Genomic DNA, 21,112 nt, shown 5'->3' with positions numbered 1-21,112 from the left:
GTTCAAAATGAAACAGTCAAAGAAAAAGTTCTTGCCTGTGTTACAAGGTGTGAAATTGAGTAAGACTCAAAGCCCGACCACGACAGAAGATAGAAAGAGAATGAAAATCATTCCCTATGCCTCAGCCATAGGTTCTATAAAGTATGCCATGCTGTGTACCAGATCTATTGTATACCCTACACTGAGTTTAGGAAGGGAGTATAATAGTGATCTAGGAGTAGATCACTTGACAGTGGTCAAAATTATCCTTAGTGGAATAAGGATATGTTTCTCGATTATGGAGGTGACAAAAGGTTCGTCGTAAAGGGTTACGTCGATGCAAGTTTTGACACTGATTCAGATGACTCTAAGTCTCAATCTGGATACATATTAAAAGTGGGAGCAATTAGCTACAGTAGCTCCGTGCAGAGCATTGTTGACATAGAAATTTGCAAAATACATACGAATCTGAATGTGGCAGACCCGTTGACTAAACTTCTCTCACAAGCAAAACATGATCACACCTTAGTACTTTTGGGTGTCAGTCACATAGCGATATGAACTAGATTCTCTAATAAATCCTTTGGGTGTTGGTCACATAACGATGTGATCTATGGGTGTTAATCACATGGTGATGTGAAGTGTTGGTGTTAAATCACATGGCGATGTGAACTAGATTATTGACTCTAGTGCAAGTGGGTGACTGAAGGAAATATGCCATAGAGGCAATAATAAAGTTATTATTTATTTTCTTATTCTCATGATAAATGTTTATTATTCATGCTAGAATTGTATTAACCGAAAACGTAATACATGTGTGAATACATAGACAAACAGAGTGTCACTACTATGCCTCTACTTGACTAGCTCGTTGATCAAAGATGGTTATGTTTCCTAGCCATAGACATGAGTTGTCATTTGATTAACGGGATCACACCCTTAGGAGAATGATGTGATTGACTTGAACCATTCCGTTAACTTGGCACTCGATTGTTTAGTATGTTGCTATTGCTTTCTTCGTGACTTATACATGGTCCTATGACTATGAGATTATGCAACTCCCGTTTATGGGAGGAACACTTTGTGTGCTACCAAACGTCACAAGGTAACTGAGTGATTATAAAGGTGCTCTACAGGTGTCTCCAGGTACTTGTTGGGTTGGCGTATTTCAAGATTAAGATTTGTCACTCCGATTGTCGGAGAGGTATCTCTGGGCCCACTCGGTAATGCACATCACTATAAGCCTTGCAAGCATTGTGACTAATGAGTTAGTTGCGGGATGATGTATTACGGAACGAGTAAAGAGACTTGCCGGTAACGAGATTGAACTAGGTATCGAGATACCGACGATCGAATCTCGGGCAAATAACATACCGATGACAAAAGGAACAACGTATGTTGTTATGCGGTTTGACCGATAAAGATCTTCGTAGAATATGTAGGAGCCAATATGAGCATCCAGGTTGCGCTATTGGTTATTGACCGGAGATGTGTCTCGATCATGTCTACATAGTTCTTGAACCCGAGGGTCCGCACGCTTAACGTTCGGTGACGATCGGTATTATGAGTTTATGTGTTTTGATGTTTTGTTGAGCCTGCTATTTATCTATGAGGAAGCATGGATAAGTAAAGATAGGAATTTAGAAAATGTATGCAAATTCACATATATTTTTCTAACATCCCATGGAAATGTCTATCAGGACGGTGTATTTTGAAAAAGCAAGTCAGGCAGCTAATAGTTTGGATAAAACCTCTATAGATAGTAGAAAACAACTTCCAACTATTCAACTGTACAGACTAAAAAGTTCGCCAGGAAATATAATAGTGGCAGTTAGTTTGGCAAGAAACCTGCATATATTTCAGTGCAATTCACATCCTCTAGGCCATCGTTCTCATGCATTTTTTCCTAGTAAGTAGAAAGCATATACAGAGTATAAAAAGAGTTACTGATCACACAACAAGTAGTAGTTAACCGCAAAAAACAAAAACAAATAGTAGTTTCAGAGCTTTAGAAGGCTGTCCGGTTTTGCACAGTATGCTTTCACCTATGCAGAACTTGACATTGTACTACTTATTTCAGAGTCAAGACATATTTCAATCTCTAAAAGAAACCTGACACGAATCATCTGCTACTCTAGAAATTTGATTTATCACGGCTAACCAACATGGAACGATCATCTGACTTTCTGGTTATACTAACGTGTAAATATTTGGCAGGTATAGACTATAGTGTCAACCATAAAGTATTATTTGCAAAAGCAAGGAAGGTTGTTGTAGCTAGATAAATGACTCTTTTCAAGTTGACTGCCAAATTTTTATTAGAAAGTGGATTCCTACTAATAGCGCATCTCGGGGAATCATAGTGAGAATGGAAGGCCTGTAGAAATGCAAAACGGGGAGATAAAATTCAGACATTGGCATAGAGAGAAACTAATAGGAAAACATGCACCATCAACCACTCACCATAAGGTCAGCATCTGGACAATAGCTGAGTTGCAGTAGATGGTTACCAAGTAACGAATAGAAGGAAAATCACCACAAAAATAACCACGAGAGTACCAAACTATCTGCAAACATGAAGGCCCTTGCTTGGATTAGACAGGATGAGTACGCCATGATAATCCAAAGAACAAAAAGATGGATTAAAATATAGAGCAACGCTAGGAAGATATTGTCTTGAAGAACAGAAAGTAAGAAAACAATAATGCAAGCAATGAACCTGCAAAAATATCCTCCAAGTTTGGCATGAAAATCCATCGAATATATCCTTGACCGCATATTTGTCTCTGTCGAGGTCCTCTACAGGAAGGTTCTCAAAAAACCAGAGTAAAGTTGTTTTTCCTTTTTTGAGAGTTTGATAGCAAACCAACAATGCATCAAAAAGGGATTAGAATTGATAAGAAAAGAAATCTCTGCTACTTTATAGTCAAAGAACATGGTTCCATCGACAAAAATACAAAAACATTGAAATTTGACGGTGTAAGGAACCCGCAGTGATATACTGAGCCATAAACTACTTTGCAATGATATACTGAACCATAAACCTGAAGCTCTACTTTGATGCCAATAAATTTATAACTGGGAAAGAAGGAAAATGAAATCATATACTCATATTGCAGAAACAGAAGCATGTAACATCTTTACTTAAGAATAATCTTATGGTCTAATATCTTTAGAAATAGTTGAAACTTATTTATTCTAAGACGGTTACTACAGGTATGAAATCACTCCAGCTATTAGTACGTATGAAACTTCTCTTTAGTGTTTTCATGCTGCCTGTCTGCACACTTCAATTATTTTTTGCAAGAACAAACCAGACTAAGAAAGCATTAGTGTGTTGCATCTTACTCAAATTACCAGAAGATGAGAGAATGCTTGCCGATAAAAAGGGGAGCAAGGATATAATAATCTTTAAACATCCAAGGAAGTAACGTGTAATCCACCCAACAAGAAAAACAAAGGCCATGGAAAGTCTCACCTCAGCATTCCAAGACCTGACTTGCCCTCTGGATACAGATCACGAGAGTAACCAGAGACAATCAATTTTACACGTGCCTCATGTCAAGTATTCTGAGCCAGTAGAGACCTCTGTCTATCTGTTAGGGCTGCCAAAACAGTACAAACACAATTAATTCCGTATTATAGGAAATATAGCAATACAGCTGGGTAGCAAGATCCTCAGGAGAGATGTGTAAACTAAACACAACCAAAATCATAGACCATCCAAAAACAACTGGATACACATATAAACATTTCAACGAAAAATGTGTAAACCCACAACTCAACATCAAGATGATCAAAAGAAACAAACAAGTAACTGGACCATGTGTGATTGCTTACCTAATTAGACATCTATAGAAAACAGAACGGCGTAGATAACCTCCTTGCAGAACCATGGATGCCTATGCAACCATGGAGGCATCCATACTAAACAGCAACTGAAAACATTTTTACATAATAGTCACTGTCAAAAAATCAGTCCAGAATCTCAGGAAATACCAGGAAATAAGGTACATCTTACATATGTCTATTGAAGAACAGAGCAGAGGAGAATATAATGAGCATTCGGTGCTTCTTCATCTGCGACCTCACACATGCAAGAATGTGCCGACAAAGCACAACATGCTGCCATGGATACTTATTACTTGAACAGACATTCACATTCATTGGTGTGGCACTTGGTCGTAACTAAAATGCACGGATATTGGTGTTCCACAGTAATAGACACTTGAAGCCCCATGTTGTAATTGTAACTGAGCAGAGATATAACAAAATATTACAGATTAGATATTTATTTAGGAATCAATGAAGAGCAAGCAGGTTCACCTCTTCCCCTGCCTTATCCTCTGGAAGCAAACTGGGAATGCGTTTGCTCCCTGTAGGGTTCAGCAAGGAAGTCTACAAATAATCCCAGCAGGGCTCGCTGAGAAATGAGAACAAGCCAAACTTACCACCGAGCCCTTTCCAGCCGCGGAGACGAGCCGATCCGCCTCCCTGGCAGGCATCCGCGCCTCTCCTCCTTCTCTGGCCGGCGACGCCCGGTTGAGCTCCTCCTTCCGCGGCTTCCTCGCGACGAGGGCTCGCCTCCTCCCGAGGCTTCCTCGCGAGCTGGGGTGGATAAGGACCTCAGGAGACGGTGGATCTCGCCGAAAGAACCGGCAGAGCTTTTGGGGCTGCGGGGGGGAGTAAGGACCGGAGGAGGGTGGTGGCGCGGCGGCTCTCCTCCTTCTCCAGCCGGCGACGCCCGGTTGAGCTCCTCCTTCCGTGGCTTCCTCGCGACGAGGGCTCGACTCCTGGCTGCGGGGGGGAGGAAGGACCGGAGGAGGGCGTGGTCGCGCTCGTCGGCACCAGCGGGAAGGAGGAAGGAGGAGGAAGGGGGAGAAGGGATGCGGCGGCCGGCGGCTATCCGGACGAGCAGCAAGGAGGGATGGGTGCGGCGCTGTCGAGCGAGGGAGGAAGGAGAGGTGTGGCGGCTAGGGTTGGTGCGGGTGTGGCTCTGGCGCAGCAACCCCGCGACTAGGATTGGGAGCGGAGCGCGCGCGCGGATTGGGCGAAAGCCTTTTCCACCCGAGATCGATCGACCCAGCCAATAAACACGCGGCGCGAGCCCACCAGTCATTGGACGGCAAAAACGACCACGAGGTGAAATTGGGTTTAACAGCAGGTAAAGATCCCACGGCTCAGACACTCTAGATGGCCAGATCCAACGGCCAGCAAAGGAACTGATCGAGGGAGCATTCTCCAAGCAAGTTGGCTAGCCTCTGCATTGTTTTAAATTAATAAAAAATTCGGTGTAGAGGACGGTGGCGGCGAGTCCCGCGGTCAAGAAGAAGGTGGCGGAGGCTCCGGCAGCGGCGCGCGCGCCCGCCGGAACCGCCGGGCGCAGGCCGCGGAAGCGGATCCGCGAGGATAAGCTGGTCAGCGACGGGAATCTCATCAGCCATGCTGATCTCATCAGTAAACTTCCCGATGACGTCCTCGGCACCATAATCTCCCTCCTCCCCATCAAGGATGGTGCCCGCACGCAGGGCATCGCTCGCCGATGGCGCCCCCTCTGGCACTCCTCCCCTCTCAACCTTGACGCCGGTGATCTCATCACCAACCCTTTCAGTTTGAAGCGCACATCCATTGTCTCCGGCATCCTCCGCGATCACCCTGGCCCAGCGCACCGCTTTGCATTCAACCTTATCTGCCTCCACAAAGCAAAAAAAATGTACGCCGAGGATGCCGCTCAGATCGAGAGCTGGTTCCATTCCTGAGGCCTGGACAACCTCGAGGAGCTCAATATCGAATTCCAGCTCTTGGAATATTTTTTTGAACAAAAGGGGTTGCCCCCTGCCCCAATTTTATAGATTGAAGCAGAACAAAGCAGTCACATAATAGTCTTACACTGACCAAGGAAATAAAGCTACTCTCCAAGAGAATACGCTACCCAGAGCTCGAGAGAAGAAGTTCTCTCCACACAGCATGAATAAATCCTACGTTATCTTTTATTACAGGGCCCATAAGCGAAAAGAAAGAAAAACAAGTGAAGTTAGATCTTCATCAGCTTCAGCCTCTCCTCTTTCCATCTCATGCGTCCCCTCTGCGCCTCAGTTCCATGCAATTCGCATCAGTTCTCCACGTCGCTTGTCCAACAGAAGAATGCATCTTTGAAGCAGGGTTGCTTGAGCATCGTTGCAGAGAACCTTCCACTGGTGTAAATAACAGCTTAGTTTTGCAAGAATGCAGTTCATGTTTCTCCATTTCTGCCCCTAAAAACAAAATTTGTTTCTTAGTCTCCACAAGCTCTACAAGGTAGCAGCGATTACCATATTCAGCACAGGTTTCTTCTTATGCGCACGCTAGAAAGCAAAAATGTTTTCAAAGTTAGCTATTTTATCAATCTCAAAGAAATCAGATACAAAGCCCCACACATGTTGAGCCACCATACAGTCGAACAGCAAATGTTGAAAAATTTCAAATTCAGCACAAAAGAGACATGAAGGATCATCCACCTCTCTCCTTTTAGCAAGATTATCCCTAGTTAGGATTTTGTTGTGGGCACAGAGCCATAAGAACACATGAATTTTTTGAGGGCAGAGAATTTTCCAAAGGTCATCCCTGATAGCAGAAGCTATTCCCCCAAACTTGATGTTTTTATAGAAAGAATTTACTGAGTATATACCATTAGACTCCAAAGACCAAATTGGCATATCAGACTCGGCTGCCAGAGAACACTGCTGAACAACATCAAGCAGCTGTTTCCATCGATCCAAGCCACCTTGATCAACACGTCTCCTAAAAGTCAACTTAAGGTCGTATCCGTCCCACACCTGAGCTACAGTGCACTCCGTTTGGTTACAAATGCAAAAAAGGTCCCAGAATTGTACCTTCAGAGAACACTCCCCCACCCAGGTATCAAGCCAGAAATTTATTAGTTCACCATTGCCCAATCTCCATCTGTAAAAAAAATTAGCAGCAGCTAGAGCCTAGGTGATGCTCTTCCAGAAGGTAGAGCCCACATCACCTTTTGCCTAAAGGAGATTGGGAGAGTTCACTCTATACTTATGACTAATGATCTTCTTCCAATCTGAATCAGAATCATCAAAAAACCTTTCCCCCCAAGAAGCTAGTAAAGCCATATTATACTCTTTGATGTTGGGTATCCCCAGACCTCCATATTCTTTTCTCCTAGTAACAAGGCCCCAATTAGCTAGATGATACTTGTGTTGGTCTCCAACATTTCCCCAAAAGAAGTGTGCCATTTGGGAGTTGATGGCATTAATTGCCCATTTAGGAAATTAATGACAGACATAAGATAAGCAAGGATACTGATCAGACAAGCACATAACAAGATAATTTCCCCCCTATAGGTGAGATATCTCCCAAGCCAACCAGATATGTCCTTTATAATCCTATCAATGATGGGCTGGAGATCCTCCCTCTTCAATTTGTGATAGTGCAAAGTCACACCTAAATACTTAATAGGGAAGATCCTTTTTTACAACAGAAAATCTGAGCAAATTCATTAGCCACTACATCCTCCACATTTATCATCATCAAATCACTTTTATGAAAATTAATTTTCATCCAGAGAGGGTTTCAAAGCAGGATAAAAACCATTTAAAGTTTCTGGCCTTATGAATAGAGTTTTCCAAGAAGAGGATATTATCGTCTGCATATTGCAGGCTTACCACCCCCTGGAATTACATTGGGCAGAAGCCCAGAGATCAGGTCTTGGGAAGCAGCTTTTTTCAACATTTTTGTAAACACATCGGCTACCAGATTAAACAACAGAGGAGAGTGTGGGTCCCCTTGTTTAAGCCCTTTACCCCCAATGAAATAATTACCATTAGTATCATTAATTCTCACAGCAAATGTGCTGTTAATCAATGTACATTTAATCCAAGATATCCACCTGGGGCAAAACCCCCTAGACTGTAGCATTTCAAACAGAAATTCCCAGTTGACTCAATCATAGGCTTTCTCATAGTCCAACTTGAGGACTAAACCTTGAGATCCAGATTTCTTAACCTCATGAATTACTTCATGTGCCATTACAACACTCTCCAAAATATATCTACCTTTGATAAAGGCAGTTTGGTTAGATGGGATTAATCTACGACCAACAGGAGAGACCCTATTGGTCATAGCTTTAGAAAAAAAATCACCCCACAATTACTCAAGCTGATTGGTCTAAATTTCTTCATATCCTTGGCGTCAAGTTCTTTAGGAATAAGAACAATCAAAGCAAAGTTCAATCCCTACATGTCTAGATTACCTACCTCAAAGTCCCTAAGTAACGCCATAAAATCTGTTTTGATCACATCCCAGAAGGTTTGGTAAAAAAGGAAGGATAGACCGTCCGGGCCAGGAGCACCATGTGCGTACGAACCAAAAATCGCCTCCTTAATTTCTTCTTCAGAGAAGTTTCTTTGGAGAAGTTCATTTTCTTCACTAGTGACCAAGTCACCTTCCTCCCAGAAGGAAGGGCCGAGATGTACATTAGGTTTCTTTTCGGCACCAAACAAGTTTTTATAAAAGGAAGTAGCCACTTCTAGCATTTCTTTGGTAGTATAAACAGGACCACTATCTCCATTTAGTTCAGAAAGGTGGTTTTTTCTATGTCGATGATTAGCCACAGCCTGAAAGTATGCATTATTCTTATCACCATCAATAATCCTTCGAGCTCTGGAGCGCTGCCAAAAAGCAGTCTCTTCTTTACTCCAGATACCAGCTAGTTCCTTCTTAATCTCTTCCATCCTATCTCTGTCTACATCATTAATTTGATTTCTCTCAGAGAAAACATCAAGGATATCAAATTCAAGTAGAAGCTCTCTCTTTTTTTCTTGATGCCTGCCTCAATATTAATACTCCAGCCTTTTACTTTTTTCCTGAAAAGTCTACATTTGTTCATCCATATATCCATGGCTATCTTGCCAGGAACTGGGGTATTCCAGATTTTATGCACTAGGTCTTTGAAATCAGGTTGGTCAAGCCACCATTTCTCAAACCGAAACATCTTTGGGGAGGTAACCCTCCGAGGACCCGTATCTATAAGCAATGGTGTATGGTCACTCCCAACACGTGGGAGTGCGGTCACCACAGAAAGAGGGAATTTAATATCCCAGGAACCACAAGTAAAAATTCTATCTATCGTGACAAAAATAGGATTATTCTGGTTGTTGCTCCAAGTAAACTTCCTATTGGCACTCTTGATCTCCATAAGGGACCATTTATTAATCCAATCATTAAACGGATAAGAAAACTGGCTATTAATGATCCCATTGTTCTTATCATCGGTCGAACTGAACAAATTGAAATCTCCTCCCAGCAGAACTGGGTAGGTGAGGTTTTCCATAGTGTCATGAAGCTCAACAATAAATTCTAACTTACTTTCATTGTAAGACGTGCCATAAATAGCCACTAAATGCCATAGAAATCCATCACTCTTATTCTTAACAGTAGTAACAACACAAAACTTTTTATTGATGAATCCTATCACCTCAAATAGATCATTTTTCAGACCCACAAGGATCCCCCAGCGGTATTCACAGCAGGTAAGTAATGCCACAAAAAATCGTCTTTACCAGAGATATATTTGAGGACGTGACTATCAATGTTTTCTTTCTTGGTTTCAAAGAAACACACAAAATCCACATGATTATTAGTAATAAAATCACCTAGGCACTGATTTTTACCAGTTTGACCCATTCCCCGAATGTTCCAAAAGGCCCATATCATCTAATTTTAAACGAGTGTGACAAGACATAAGGCTTTTTCTTCGTATTCAGGGTAGGGATTTCCATTAATGGCCCAACAGTGCCATCTGCACCATTAATGAGAAAGTCACTGCTAAGATTTTTGGCATCAGGATCGACCATATCCTCTAACTCTAAACTATCAGAGAGAAAAATCTCCAGATTTTTGTCAGCAAACTTAAGGCAACGAGTTTTTTCATCATCAATCATATCCTTGATAATAACTTCCTGTTCTTGGGTGCTACTACCAATGCATAAATCAACTTTGCCAGTGTTTAAGGCAAGTACATTAGGTCCAGGATAGCAAATGATTTACCTTTGAAAGTATTAGGAATCTCCAAATTTTTCCTCATCATATATGCAGTAGCTTTGTCCATGATCTTGATGTTTCCATGGTTCCTAGTTGTCGGTTTGCTTGCAAGTACTGGCCCCAGACAGGAGAATTCTTGACACTTGGCTTCTTCTTCTGCACTGATTCCACGCTATCCAGAGTTTCCAGCAGTGATCTCTTAACAGATCCCATTGCTGTTGCTAGGTCCTCAGGGAGACATTGCATTTCATCCACCAGATCTTCCTCCTCTTCATCAGTTTCTACCATCTCAAATCCGCTTAATTGCTTAGAACAGTAATCCAGGTGCACTGACAAGGAATCGGATCTTGCAGAGAGAGAGGGTTTTGCAGGAGTGGTTTTTTCATTTTCCGCATCTTTGTCCCCTAATCTCTCAGGGGTTTTGTTCCTAACCTCTTCCACAAAGTCCTCATGAATAATATCCAACATATTAGGGGGGTGAAACTCAACTGCAGAAGCAGATTTCTGTGGTACTGACTGACTTGAGTTTGCAGCAAAGGTATTTTTGGGAGAGAAATTTGCCTTGTCCAGCTCATCAATAGGTTCCTCCATATCATCTCCTTCAGACTTATCTTTATTTGACATATCCTCATTGTTATCATCATTCTCCTTTTCCAGGTTATCCAAATCTGGGTCCGGATCATCACCATCAGAGTCTTCCCCCATCTGCTCAAATCCCTCCACAATGAAGAAGAGAATGTACATCTTCCTCTTGATTTCAACTAATTTCTCAAAAGGAATTTTCCTGGGGTCTTTGCAAGCCACTTTCACTCTGATGGTCTCATAGAAGCTCTTAAATATGCCATTCCAGTCCACATAAACTAGGATCCCAAAACATGTTTTAATCTGGGCAAAAACCTTCCAAGCACACCACTTGGGAGGAATCCCCTCAATTTGAACCCAGGCTTCAGTTAGACCTCTAAATTCATCTAGCATTCCTACCCATTCTCAATTGGCAGCTCAAATGCAAGAAACTCGATCAGGTCTTCTACATTTTTCCATGGAGGGAATCTCAGTAACAACTTCTTCTCTCCCAAATCCCTAATCTGCCAAGGCCAATCTTTGTTTTGCAAAAAATTCCATTCAACTGAATCAACAACTCTGAGGCAGACACCTCACCCTTCACCACTTTGAGCACGGCACAATTTTTGTAGTTAAGCCAGCTTGATTCTGATGCAGTGGGCACATCAATATGATAAAACCCAAGCCCAGCCGCTGCACTGCCAAAGTATGTCACAGTAGGATGGGGTTTAGCCTAGGCAGCACAGTTGTTGACATTATGCCCCCCCGCACAGATAAAACACTTCTTTGGCTCAATACAGTTTCCTACATAGTGACCTGGCCAGCTACAGTTGAACCAAGTTATCTCCTTATACGTTGGATCCAGATCTTGCACAATAGTAGCAAGAGGAGGAGGTGGAGCTGGTGCTGCAGGACCAGCCACTTGCTGCTGCTGCTGCTGGATCCCACGACCAGCCTGCTTGGGAGGTTGCTGCACCGGCTTGGCAGCGCCAGCCACCGGAACAACACCTCCAGTCGCCGGGGCAGTCGTCTTCCCGTCCTGTGGAGCAGTTTTCTTGACCGGCGGCGGCCGGTGTTGCCGCTGCCCACCCTGTCCACGATCCATCGCTCCTTTAACCACTTCAACAAACGTTCTAGGGAACCCTAGCCTCTCGGTGGAGATTTTGAAGATAGCAGGAGTCGGATCAAATCTCCCCACCGCCTGAACCGGGAAACAATCTTGTGTTGTGAAATTTCTAGCACTGAACAGATCTTTCCTAACCCAAAACAATTTGGGGATCGCGAAACTAGGGTTTGGTGGTGCCTGCCTTTCTATATGTAGGCGCTGACGGCGGCTCGGGGAGGGAACCACCCAGAGTTGGCCATAAAAATCCGCCACCTCCTCCCCATCCCCGTTAACAGAATTGGAAGGCGTATTTCTACGGCCCGCGTTCTTTCTGACCACACGTCCCAAAATTGACGGTGATGGATTTGGGGTCGGCCCCGCCTATGGGACCCTCAGCTTCAAACCCAATCCTGCCCCTCTCGTAGAAGTGAGCTCACCGGCGGCGAGTTAGCTCGTCGGACCCGGAGATTCACAAGAATCTCTTACTGATTTAGGAAAATTGAGTGTGGAATCGCGAATAATCTCACAAGGGATAACCCTATCAACCTTATCAACCAAATTATCACTCAATTCACCACTGTATCTCGAATGAGCGCATGATTTGGATCGGATTTTCCTCACCTTACCAGGGAGATGTTGGATCTCCCCGCGGTCGCCCAACCATGGTGGGAGGTCGAGGTAGCACGCCTCGCCTCTCCAACGCCTTGCCCACAGGTTGGGGAAGTCCTGCGGGGCATGCGCACCGGGCTCCCCCCGAATCAGGGGACCCTGGGCAGGACGGTCCCCGGCGGCAGATACTCTGGTGGTATGTTGGCGATCTGCACCACCGCCGAGGGCCGGATGTTGAGCCGCGATGGGTTCCTTGTCCAGAATCGCGCCCACTTCGCCGCCTGCCTCGGATCCGCCGACTCCGCCTCCTGAATGGCCCAGAATATGAGCTCGTAATCCATCCCCCCATCGTCGCCGGCGAACCGCGCGTGTTCCTCGAACGTCGCGTGCTGGACGACCTTGATGAGGGTCGCTGACCAGGTGTTGCGGTTCGGGAATCACTCCCTCAACACACGAATCATCTCCGCATGCGCCTCCGGCGTCCCCCGCTCGGTCACCGGCAACTACCACAACCGCTGCCTCTTCCTCCTAAAAAAGCAGCTAGGGTTTTTGCCTCTCGCCGGCTCCAACGCAGGTCCGCCTCGCCTCTGGTAGCCCTAGGGCCATGGAGGCGCGGTGGATCCTAACAAGGGCCGGCGGGAGGGCTTAATTTTTAGTCGTTTCTTTCAATTTTGTTAGGGTTTGTATTCTACTCAGGAAGACGAAATGGTGGCGGCTTTCTGAAGATGGAATAAAGGTCTTCCCGCCTAGTCCCCGTTCCAGTGGTGCGTCTAGCATCGTTGGTGGGCGTATGGAGGTGTGTCTCCGGCGGATCTATCTTTGGTGGATTTGCTCGGATCTCATTGGTGTTCGTCTACGTTCGTGTGTCTTCAGATTGAATCCTTCTGATCTATGTTATTCTTCATCTGTGGCGATTACTGTTCTGGTGCACTGGTCCTGTGGGGCCTTTGCACGACGACTTCCCGACTGTATACTGCAACAAATTGTGCCCGACTCTGACGATGGAGGGGCGATGACGGCGGCTCGCCTTCAGCTCGCTTCAGTGCTTGTATTCGTCGCTAGGTGGTCTATGGATCTGGATGTAATTTTTATTATTTTTGGTATTTGTTGTACTGCCATGATTGAAGATGAATTGATCGGAAGATTTCCGGCAAAAAAAACTATGACACCGGCACCGGCGGCTGGGCCGCCATCGGCGCCGCCACCTGGTGACTGGGGCGCACCCGCCGCGCCCTTGCTCCCCTTCTCGCACGCCCCACCATCTCTTTCGCTCGACTGGGCCGTGGGATCTGACGAAGAGCGACCGCCAGGGGAGGGATGCGATGGGGCGGGGTGGGAAGGGAAGGGAGGCTAGATAAGCCCGCGTGGCCATTAATGGCGGTGGTTGCGGCGCCATTACGCACGGTAGGTGAGGTGAGAGGTCGGGCGGTAGGTGAGACTTCCATCAAACTTCTGCGTCACCACCAGTAAGCAATCTAAAGCCCGGCATGTCTCAGCTCTTGGAATATACGTATGTACAACCTGAGAAGGAGAAGCGCTATCCGCTGCCACCGTCGGTGCTCCGCGTTGCATCAACCCTTCAGTTTGCCAGGATTGGTTTCTGCGATTTCCCAAAAGAGGTTGCACCTTCGCTGAATTTCCCTTTCCTCAGGCAGCTCAACCTATGGTGGGTCTCCATTTCCGAGGATGTCTTCTCTGTGGTGCTCTCTGGCTGCCGTGTCTTGGGTAACTTATATCTGTCAGAGATTCGTGATGTGGATTGCCTCAGCATTAGCTCGCCAAGTCTCAGGATCATCGTCATCAGCTATTTGTTTGAGGGCAAAGGAGAATTGCTCATTAAGGAGGCCCCTTGCCTTGTAAGGTTGCTATTAAGTTGTCCAGGCGGTGAGATTATTCGGGTTCTTAGGGCGCCTAAATTGGAGATATTGGGCCTTTTGTCTCCCTGCATTTCAGAAATTGATATTGCTAATATAGTCTTCAAGGTAACAGCAGGATCAATCTCCAGACTCTTATCTGGCATTGTTACTTCGAGAGTTCTTTTAATCTCCATTGTTTTTTTCAGGGATCGATCCCATCCAGGTCTGAAAACCCAATATGCACTGTAAAGGTTTTGGCTCTCCATTTCTCGAGGCCTAATTTGGATGCAGTTCTTGACGTCCTTAGATGCTTCCCCTGCTTGGAAAAGCTCTATGTCATTGTGAGTATTCATTTTCTTTGCTTTGAATATCAAACTGAATATTCCATTCTCATCTAATAATGCCTAGTTAGCAAAATTTTAACATATGTTTATTACGTCCTTCCCAGTGGGACGATTATGTGAAGGCAGAGATGAAAAATGTGCGTCAGTATGAGCCACTAGATCCGATCAAATGCCTTGAGAGCCATCTCAAAGTACTGGTGCTGATAAATTACGAAGGTGGTGAGGAAGATGTTGGATTTGCAAAGTTCTTCGTTTTGAATGCGGAAGTGGTAAAGGAAATCAACTTTGGAGTGTGTAAGAATATTGATATCGACATGAAATGGATGACCGACCAACTCATGCTGCTAGAAGCGGAAAATAGAGCTTCTCAACACGCCCGATTGAAATTTGGAAGCAGTTCTGCTAGTTGGTTTGGCAGTTTGGATACCCGGGACCTGTCAATTGCCGACCCTTTCAGCTATTGTTTTGTAGATAGGGTAGACGCCCTTTCAGAAGCATATCTGTGATCTGTCAATGGCCTATCTCATTGATTGCTTCGTTTGCAGATTACGTTGATACCTGATGGTTGTGCTGTCTTTTGTCTGAAAGAGAGGAATATGGATGCAACCTAGTTTATTCTAGTTTCAGTTAGCAGTGCATGCTTGTGTTAACAGTTTACTAGTTTCAATCAGCGCTTCATGCTTGTATTGAAGAATAATTATCCTTTCTTTTTCACCCAGAAGTATGTGAGTTTCTTATACTGTGAGCTAGTAGGTTGTGAAAAGTAAACCTAGTGCTGTTACTATAATATTTCCATTGCACACTTGGTCCCTGTTGATGGAATGATGCAATTGATCTAGTATTTTAGTGTTATAAGGTTACATGCATTCACTAGCAATCACATTCTTATTTCCTCGTTTGATCTCACACATGAATGCCATATTTCACTATTTCAGGACAATGTAACGGCAGTGCAACTTCTTGCATAGGTGGAATAAAGCCCTTTTCTCTTAAAAGTCCAGAAGTATTCTTTTTAAAATTTGAAATTGGAAAAATACACAAGGGATGGGGATCTTACCAGAACCATAATCTAGAGAGATAATTGTTCATGCCATTTCTGCTTGGTCCGGTTTTCCTTTGAAAGTGTTATTTGCATATCACATACTCTTCATCAATAACTATTCTGGAAGCAAGCTAGGATGAGTCACAAGATATTGCTAGCCGTCTCTGCTGGTAAGTATATATATCCCAGTTTCTCAGCAAGTCTAACAGGATTTCTTCGCCTTGGTCGTTGTCTTTGTAGACTGGGTTTTCCTTGCTCCCGTATAGTCAGCCTTTCCTGATACATTCGCCTTCTGCGGTTCCTTTTCCCAGCCATCATGCACAAACTAATTACAGTAATATACTTTGACATCAGGAGCTCTATCTCTCTGACATTACAATGTGCAAAACAGTGTACTGAGGTATCCTACTTTTACAATTTTTTCCAATCAGTGTCTTAATCGTACAAGCCAACCGGTTTTGGATGATTGATCTATCATATATAGGCTCCGGTGATTGATGCAGGATAAATAGGTAGAAGCAACTGAATTACAGTAGTTATTCACATTTTTTTATTACAACAGTTTTTTTAACAGCTTTCACTGCTTTATAACTCTAGAAGCCTGCCTTAAGGCCTCCGGTTCTATGTCCATCAATATGAAACTGAATTCGTGATCAGAATTCTTCCAGTCACGAGCTCTAACTCAACTTTGATGTCAGAAGAATGATAAACTCTGATTTTCGTCGCACAATGGAATCTGTTGTATAACTACAGCAATCCTACGGATGTGCAACCTATTGGTAATTGATTTATGAGAATAAGAACTTCTGAACAGTGTAAACAACATGGTAACAAGAATATTAATATGATGATATCGGGAGAAACAACATAAGCACGTTACACACCACACCAGGGCGTGGAAACTGAGAAATAGGGTTGATTCATTCTCTGCGCGCTAGGCATTGTACCTTGCATAGGCGACCTTGCATTGTACCTGCGAGGGCAGTGGAAGAGACCAGTGGCATGGCCTTCTAGAAGCAGACAGTAGCGAGGTCGACACAATCGAGTTGAAGCCACCCTTGGCAGATGCGCAAGAAAAAGTTGGTAATCTTTGCAGTGGCAAGAGGATCTCGTCGGGGATGATCGTGAGGAGGGGGAGCTCTAGTCGCTTCTACAAGAACTTCATGTCCCCCGGCCAAGTCCTCTCGTTCTATGGTGCGATAATTTGGGTGCTGCGTTCTTAGCTGCCAACCCAGTATTTCATGCACGCACTAGACACATTGGAGGAGATTTCCACTTTGGCCGGGAGAAGGTCGCACTTGAAGCTTTGGAAGTCCGTTTTGTGATGTCAGACAACCACGCACTAAACACATTGGAGTGGATTTCCACTTTGTCCGGGAGAAGGTGGCACTTGGAGCTTTGGAAATCCGTTTTGTGATGTCAGCAGACAAGGTCGTCAACGTCTTCGCCAAGCCCTCAATGATGCAGATGAACATTTTAGAGCCAATATCAACCTTGTTCATAGTGGTTGAGATTGACGGGGGATATTAACTTGGCTGATAACAAACAAAATGTCGTCTATCTACTAGGCACTAGTTGTTAAGTGTCGGAGTAAATGGCCACGGGTAGCCTAACCGATTGCCCCTGGCTCTTTCAAAATATTATCAGGCCTTTGGGCCTTCAAGCACTCCAAGCATTGGACCACCTTCCCTGGCCGGCTACCTCTGAAGCCGACTCACGGAAGGCGACCCAGCCTCAGCAACCTCCCCCAGGATAACCACGGGGTGGCCGACTCCAGGAAGCCGGCCGTAAAGGATGCCGACTCCCCAGAAGCCGGCCTCGAAGAGCTCCGACTCCAAGAAGCCGGCCAAGACCGCAACCACCAAAGCTACGCCACATAACGGTGACAAGATGGGATGTGGCCACAGTGCGGCCCACTACCCCCGAAAGCTGAGGCAGGCATGGCCACAGGACGCCGTACGGGACGACCATCTCCCGTCCGGCCCGGCACTATAGCCATGCTAGCCTCGACGTCACCCAGGGCAGACGCTAGTATGACCCACGGGCGGCGGCCCCCTTCAGCCAGAGAGAGGCGCGAAGGCGGCCCGGCCTCCCCCAGTCGGCCAAGGGCGCAGCCGGCCCCCAGAAGCCGGCTACCCCTCCCTCGAAGCATGTGCCTCATTAAGGAGACAAGACGAGGTAAGGCTACAGTGAGAGCCCTCGAGGTGGCCCACTGTAGCCACGCTTACCTCAACAAAGCCCTCGTCATCAGGGGCGAGGCTACAGTAAGCAGCCGCCGATAAGATCCTAGGCGGTGGGGCCGGCCTGTCGACCAAGAGGCCGGCAGCCGGCGGGACCCACTAGTCGGCGGGCCCCAACAGCCGGCGGAGAAGCCGGCGAGCATAGACACTGACGGCTGGGACCAGTGCCCAGCCGGATTACAATTGTACCCCCGGGGGGTAGGCCTATATAAACCCCCCGGGGCACCCATGCAAAGGGTTGGCTTCTGAGCATAGCACACACACCATAGAGAGAGAGAAGCAAGAGCTAGCCTTGTTCTTCTTCTCCCTTGAACCCAACAGCTCTAGGAGCGATTGTAGCTACTTTTCCTGATCTAGTGATCATGCGGAGACCCCGCAGAGCAGGACTAGGGGTGTTATCTCCTCGGAGAGCCCCGAACCTGGGTAAGATCCGCCGGCGTGCATGTCTTCGCCTCATCCCGTTTCCAGGCACCGGCGACGTCTTATTGGCACCCACAATGATAAGCCACCCGTTGGCATATGTCGCACCTACCACCCGACATTTGGGCCCACCGTGGGGCCAGGTGCACCGTCGTCCGGAGACCTGTGCTGGACGGGAACCCTCTTCCTCCCCCGCGAGCGCAGCCAGCCTGCTGCGCCCGATGGCGTTTGCCTCGACGCGCTGCAGGGCGTCGACGACGCCTGCGCAGCGAGCCGCCTCGCCGGTCTCCTCGGCGAGACTCACATCTCCGACGAGCCTGCGTCCGACGCAGGCACGGACTACCCCGAGAGCCGCCTCGTAAGCCTCCTCGACCATCTTCACGTCTCCAGCGAGCCTGCCGCAGACTTGGAGTCGGTCGGCTCCACCGACCCGATGCTCGTCGACTCCGACACGACATCGCTCGATGCTTACCCCTCCGACGTGGTGGTCTTCGACGATCCTCTCCCTCGAGCTGACAGCGGCAGCAGCGCTGTCACCGAAGTGTTGGTCATCAGCCACGTCGTCAACTCGGGCGAGAACGTCCACGACGTCCTGCAAGCGGCAATGCACGACCTCTCCGTCCCCATCCCGGCCGACGCCGACGCCGAGACCCTGGAGGCACGCCACCTCACCCTCATCGCAGAAGGCCAGAAGATAGCCTCCATGAGACGCCTCACCGAGGCCCACCAGCGCGAAGTCGACCGCGCCGCCTTCGGTACGCCGCCGCCTAGCGGCCCGAGCCGGCTTCGTCCAGAAGCGCGGCGCGGCCGTCGCCAGCATGCTGGGGGCAGATCGCCCCGTCTACGCCACCCCGCTCGAGAATCTGCGAGCCGCTCAGGCGGCCGCAGAAGAGCTCAATGGGCTGGGAGCCGATGAGCTCCCCTACATGACAAGACGGATCCAGCAGCTGATCGACGCGGCTGCAGAACGGCACGAAGCCGGCGCCCGTGCTGATAGTCATCCCTCGCGCCGGGAGCACACCGCGACATCCCGCTCGCCAACTGCGAGCGGCGCCCGCCAGAAGAAAGACAAGGAGCCGGCTGCTAGCCGCAGCCGGACTCGCATCACCATCGAGCGCGACGCGGAAGGCCGCCCGCGAGCGGTGGAGCACCAAGGAAATCTGCCTCCTCCCCTGCCTCGAAGAGAAAGACGTCTCACCCTGCCGCCTATCACGCACCCGACTCTTGGTGACCGACTCGGCTGCCGAGAAGGAGTCGGCGAGAACGACGCCCGCCACCGGATCGACCGCCTTGCTCGATCCTTGGCGTTAGAAGAAGAAGACGATGTCGGCCCGCCATGTTTTGGCCCATGCATCCGCGACGAGCCCTTCCCCAAAGGGTTCTCGCTCCCCAGAGACACGCCCAAGTACAATGGCTCAGTGAAGCCGGAGGATTGGCTCATCGACTACTCCACGGCTGTCAGCATAGCCAACGGCAATCAGCGCGTCGCCGTGAAGTACGTCCCCCTCATGCTGCAAGGCACGACGCGCACATGGATCAACAGCCTCAAGCCCTACAGCATCAACAGTTGGCTGGACTTCACGGAAGTCTTCGTCCGCAACTTCACCAGTACCTACAAGCGGCCTCCCAAGCCTCGCCAGCTCTCCCTCTGCGTCAAAGGGCCCAACGAGTCGACCCGCGACTACCTCACGCGGTGGGCCGAGCTCCGCAACTCCTGCGAGGGGGTGCACGAGGTTCAGGCCATCGAGTACTTCACCGCCGGGTGCCGAGAGGGCACCCTCCTCAAGCACCGACTCCTTTGCGACGAACCGGCTACCCTCGACGAGTTGCTGGTCATGGCGGACAAGTACGCCACGGCCGACTCCTCGATGAAGACCGAGCTTCGAGTAGACGCCTCGGGAAAGGTGATTGCTCCGGCTCCCAAGACGCCGGCTGGCGACCCTAATCGGCGCCCCTACCAGAACGATCACAAGCGCAAGGCCCCCATGCCGACTTCCACCAGTCGGCAGGTGGCCACCGTTGAAGATGAGCAGCCCGAAGAGCGGCCCGCTCCCAAGAAGAAGGGTGGCAGGCCGGCTTGGCAGCCGGCTTTCTCTTACGAGCAGACTCTCGACGCCCCCTGCAAGTTCCACGGCGGCGCGAAGCCGTCCAACCACACGACCCGAAAATGCCATTGGCTCACCCGCATCTCCAAGGGCGAAGGGTTGCTGCCGCCTCCGCCTCCCGGCCCGCCGCCTCCAGCCCCTCAGCAGCCGGCGGCTCGGCCAGCGGTCGGCGCCATCCAAGACGAATTCCCTGAAGAGCACGCCGCCTACGTCGTCTTTACCAGTCAAGCCGACGACAAGCGCAGTCGGCGCCGACATCACCAAGAAGTTAATGCAGTCGCCTCTAGCGCCCCCGAGTTCATGCACTGGTCAGAGAAGCCAATCAGCTGGAGCCAGGCCGACCACCCAGAGGTGATGCCCTCTCCTGGCTCCTATGCAATGGTCTTGGATGTCACCCTCGCGACGGAGAGGCGAGCTGCCCGATTCTCCCGCGTCCTGATAGATGGCGGAAGCAGTATCAACATACTGTACCGCGATACCATGGAGAAGCTGAACATCAAAGCGAAGCAGCTTATGCCGAGCCGGACCGTGTTCCATGGTATTGTCCCCGGCTTGTCTTGCTCCCCAATCGGCAAGATTAAAATGGATGTTCTCTTTGGAGATAAAGATCATTTTCGCCGGGAAGCGATCTGGTTCGAGGTAGTGGACTTGGAGAGCCCCTATCATGCTTTGCTTGTCCGACCTGCTCTGGCCAAGTTCATGGCTGTGCCCCACTACGCCTACCTGAAGATGAAGATGCCGAGCTCAAAGGGGATCATCACGGTAGCCGGCGATTACAAGAAGTCCATCGAGTGTGCC

General features: G+C 47.9%; 1 protein-coding gene and 1 long non-coding RNA gene across 4 annotated transcripts; one reads left to right on the top strand and one right to left on the bottom strand.

Moving 5' to 3' along the window:
* Positions 1–1,926: 1,926 nt before the first annotated feature.
* On the bottom strand, positions 1,927–5,019 carry LOC123180394 (uncharacterized). Of its 3 annotated transcripts, none has more exons than XR_006490979.1 (7): positions 4,431–5,016; positions 4,001–4,232; positions 3,820–3,917; positions 3,458–3,584; positions 2,699–2,820; positions 2,443–2,546; positions 1,927–2,356 (listed from the first exon to the last, which is right to left on the bottom strand). It is a non-coding gene; the product is annotated as an uncharacterized lncRNA (long non-coding RNA). The 3 variants fall into 3 exon arrangements; XR_006490980.1 differs by having other exon boundaries at positions 2,699–2,778; positions 4,431–5,015; XR_006490978.1 differs by having other exon boundaries at positions 2,699–3,584; positions 4,431–5,019.
* Positions 5,020–13,468: 8,449 nt separating this feature from the next.
* On the top strand, positions 13,469–15,359 carry LOC123180393 (uncharacterized). Its single transcript, XM_044592438.1, has 3 exons — positions 13,469–14,289; positions 14,370–14,504; positions 14,612–15,359. Exons 1-3 carry the CDS (start codon positions 13,795–13,797, stop codon positions 15,011–15,013), a joined length of 1,032 nt encoding a protein of 343 aa, XP_044448373.1. The 5' UTR covers positions 13,469–13,794; the 3' UTR covers positions 15,014–15,359.
* Positions 15,360–21,112: the final 5,753 nt, after the last annotated feature.

The sequence above is a fragment of the Triticum aestivum genome, chromosome 1D (assembly GCF_018294505.1).
Source record: "Triticum aestivum cultivar Chinese Spring chromosome 1D, IWGSC CS RefSeq v2.1, whole genome shotgun sequence".
NCBI classification, from domain to species: Eukaryota; Viridiplantae; Streptophyta; class Magnoliopsida; order Poales; family Poaceae; genus Triticum; species Triticum aestivum.
Note: the sequence above shows the minus strand (reverse complement) of the source record. Positions and strands in the feature narration are given on the sequence as shown.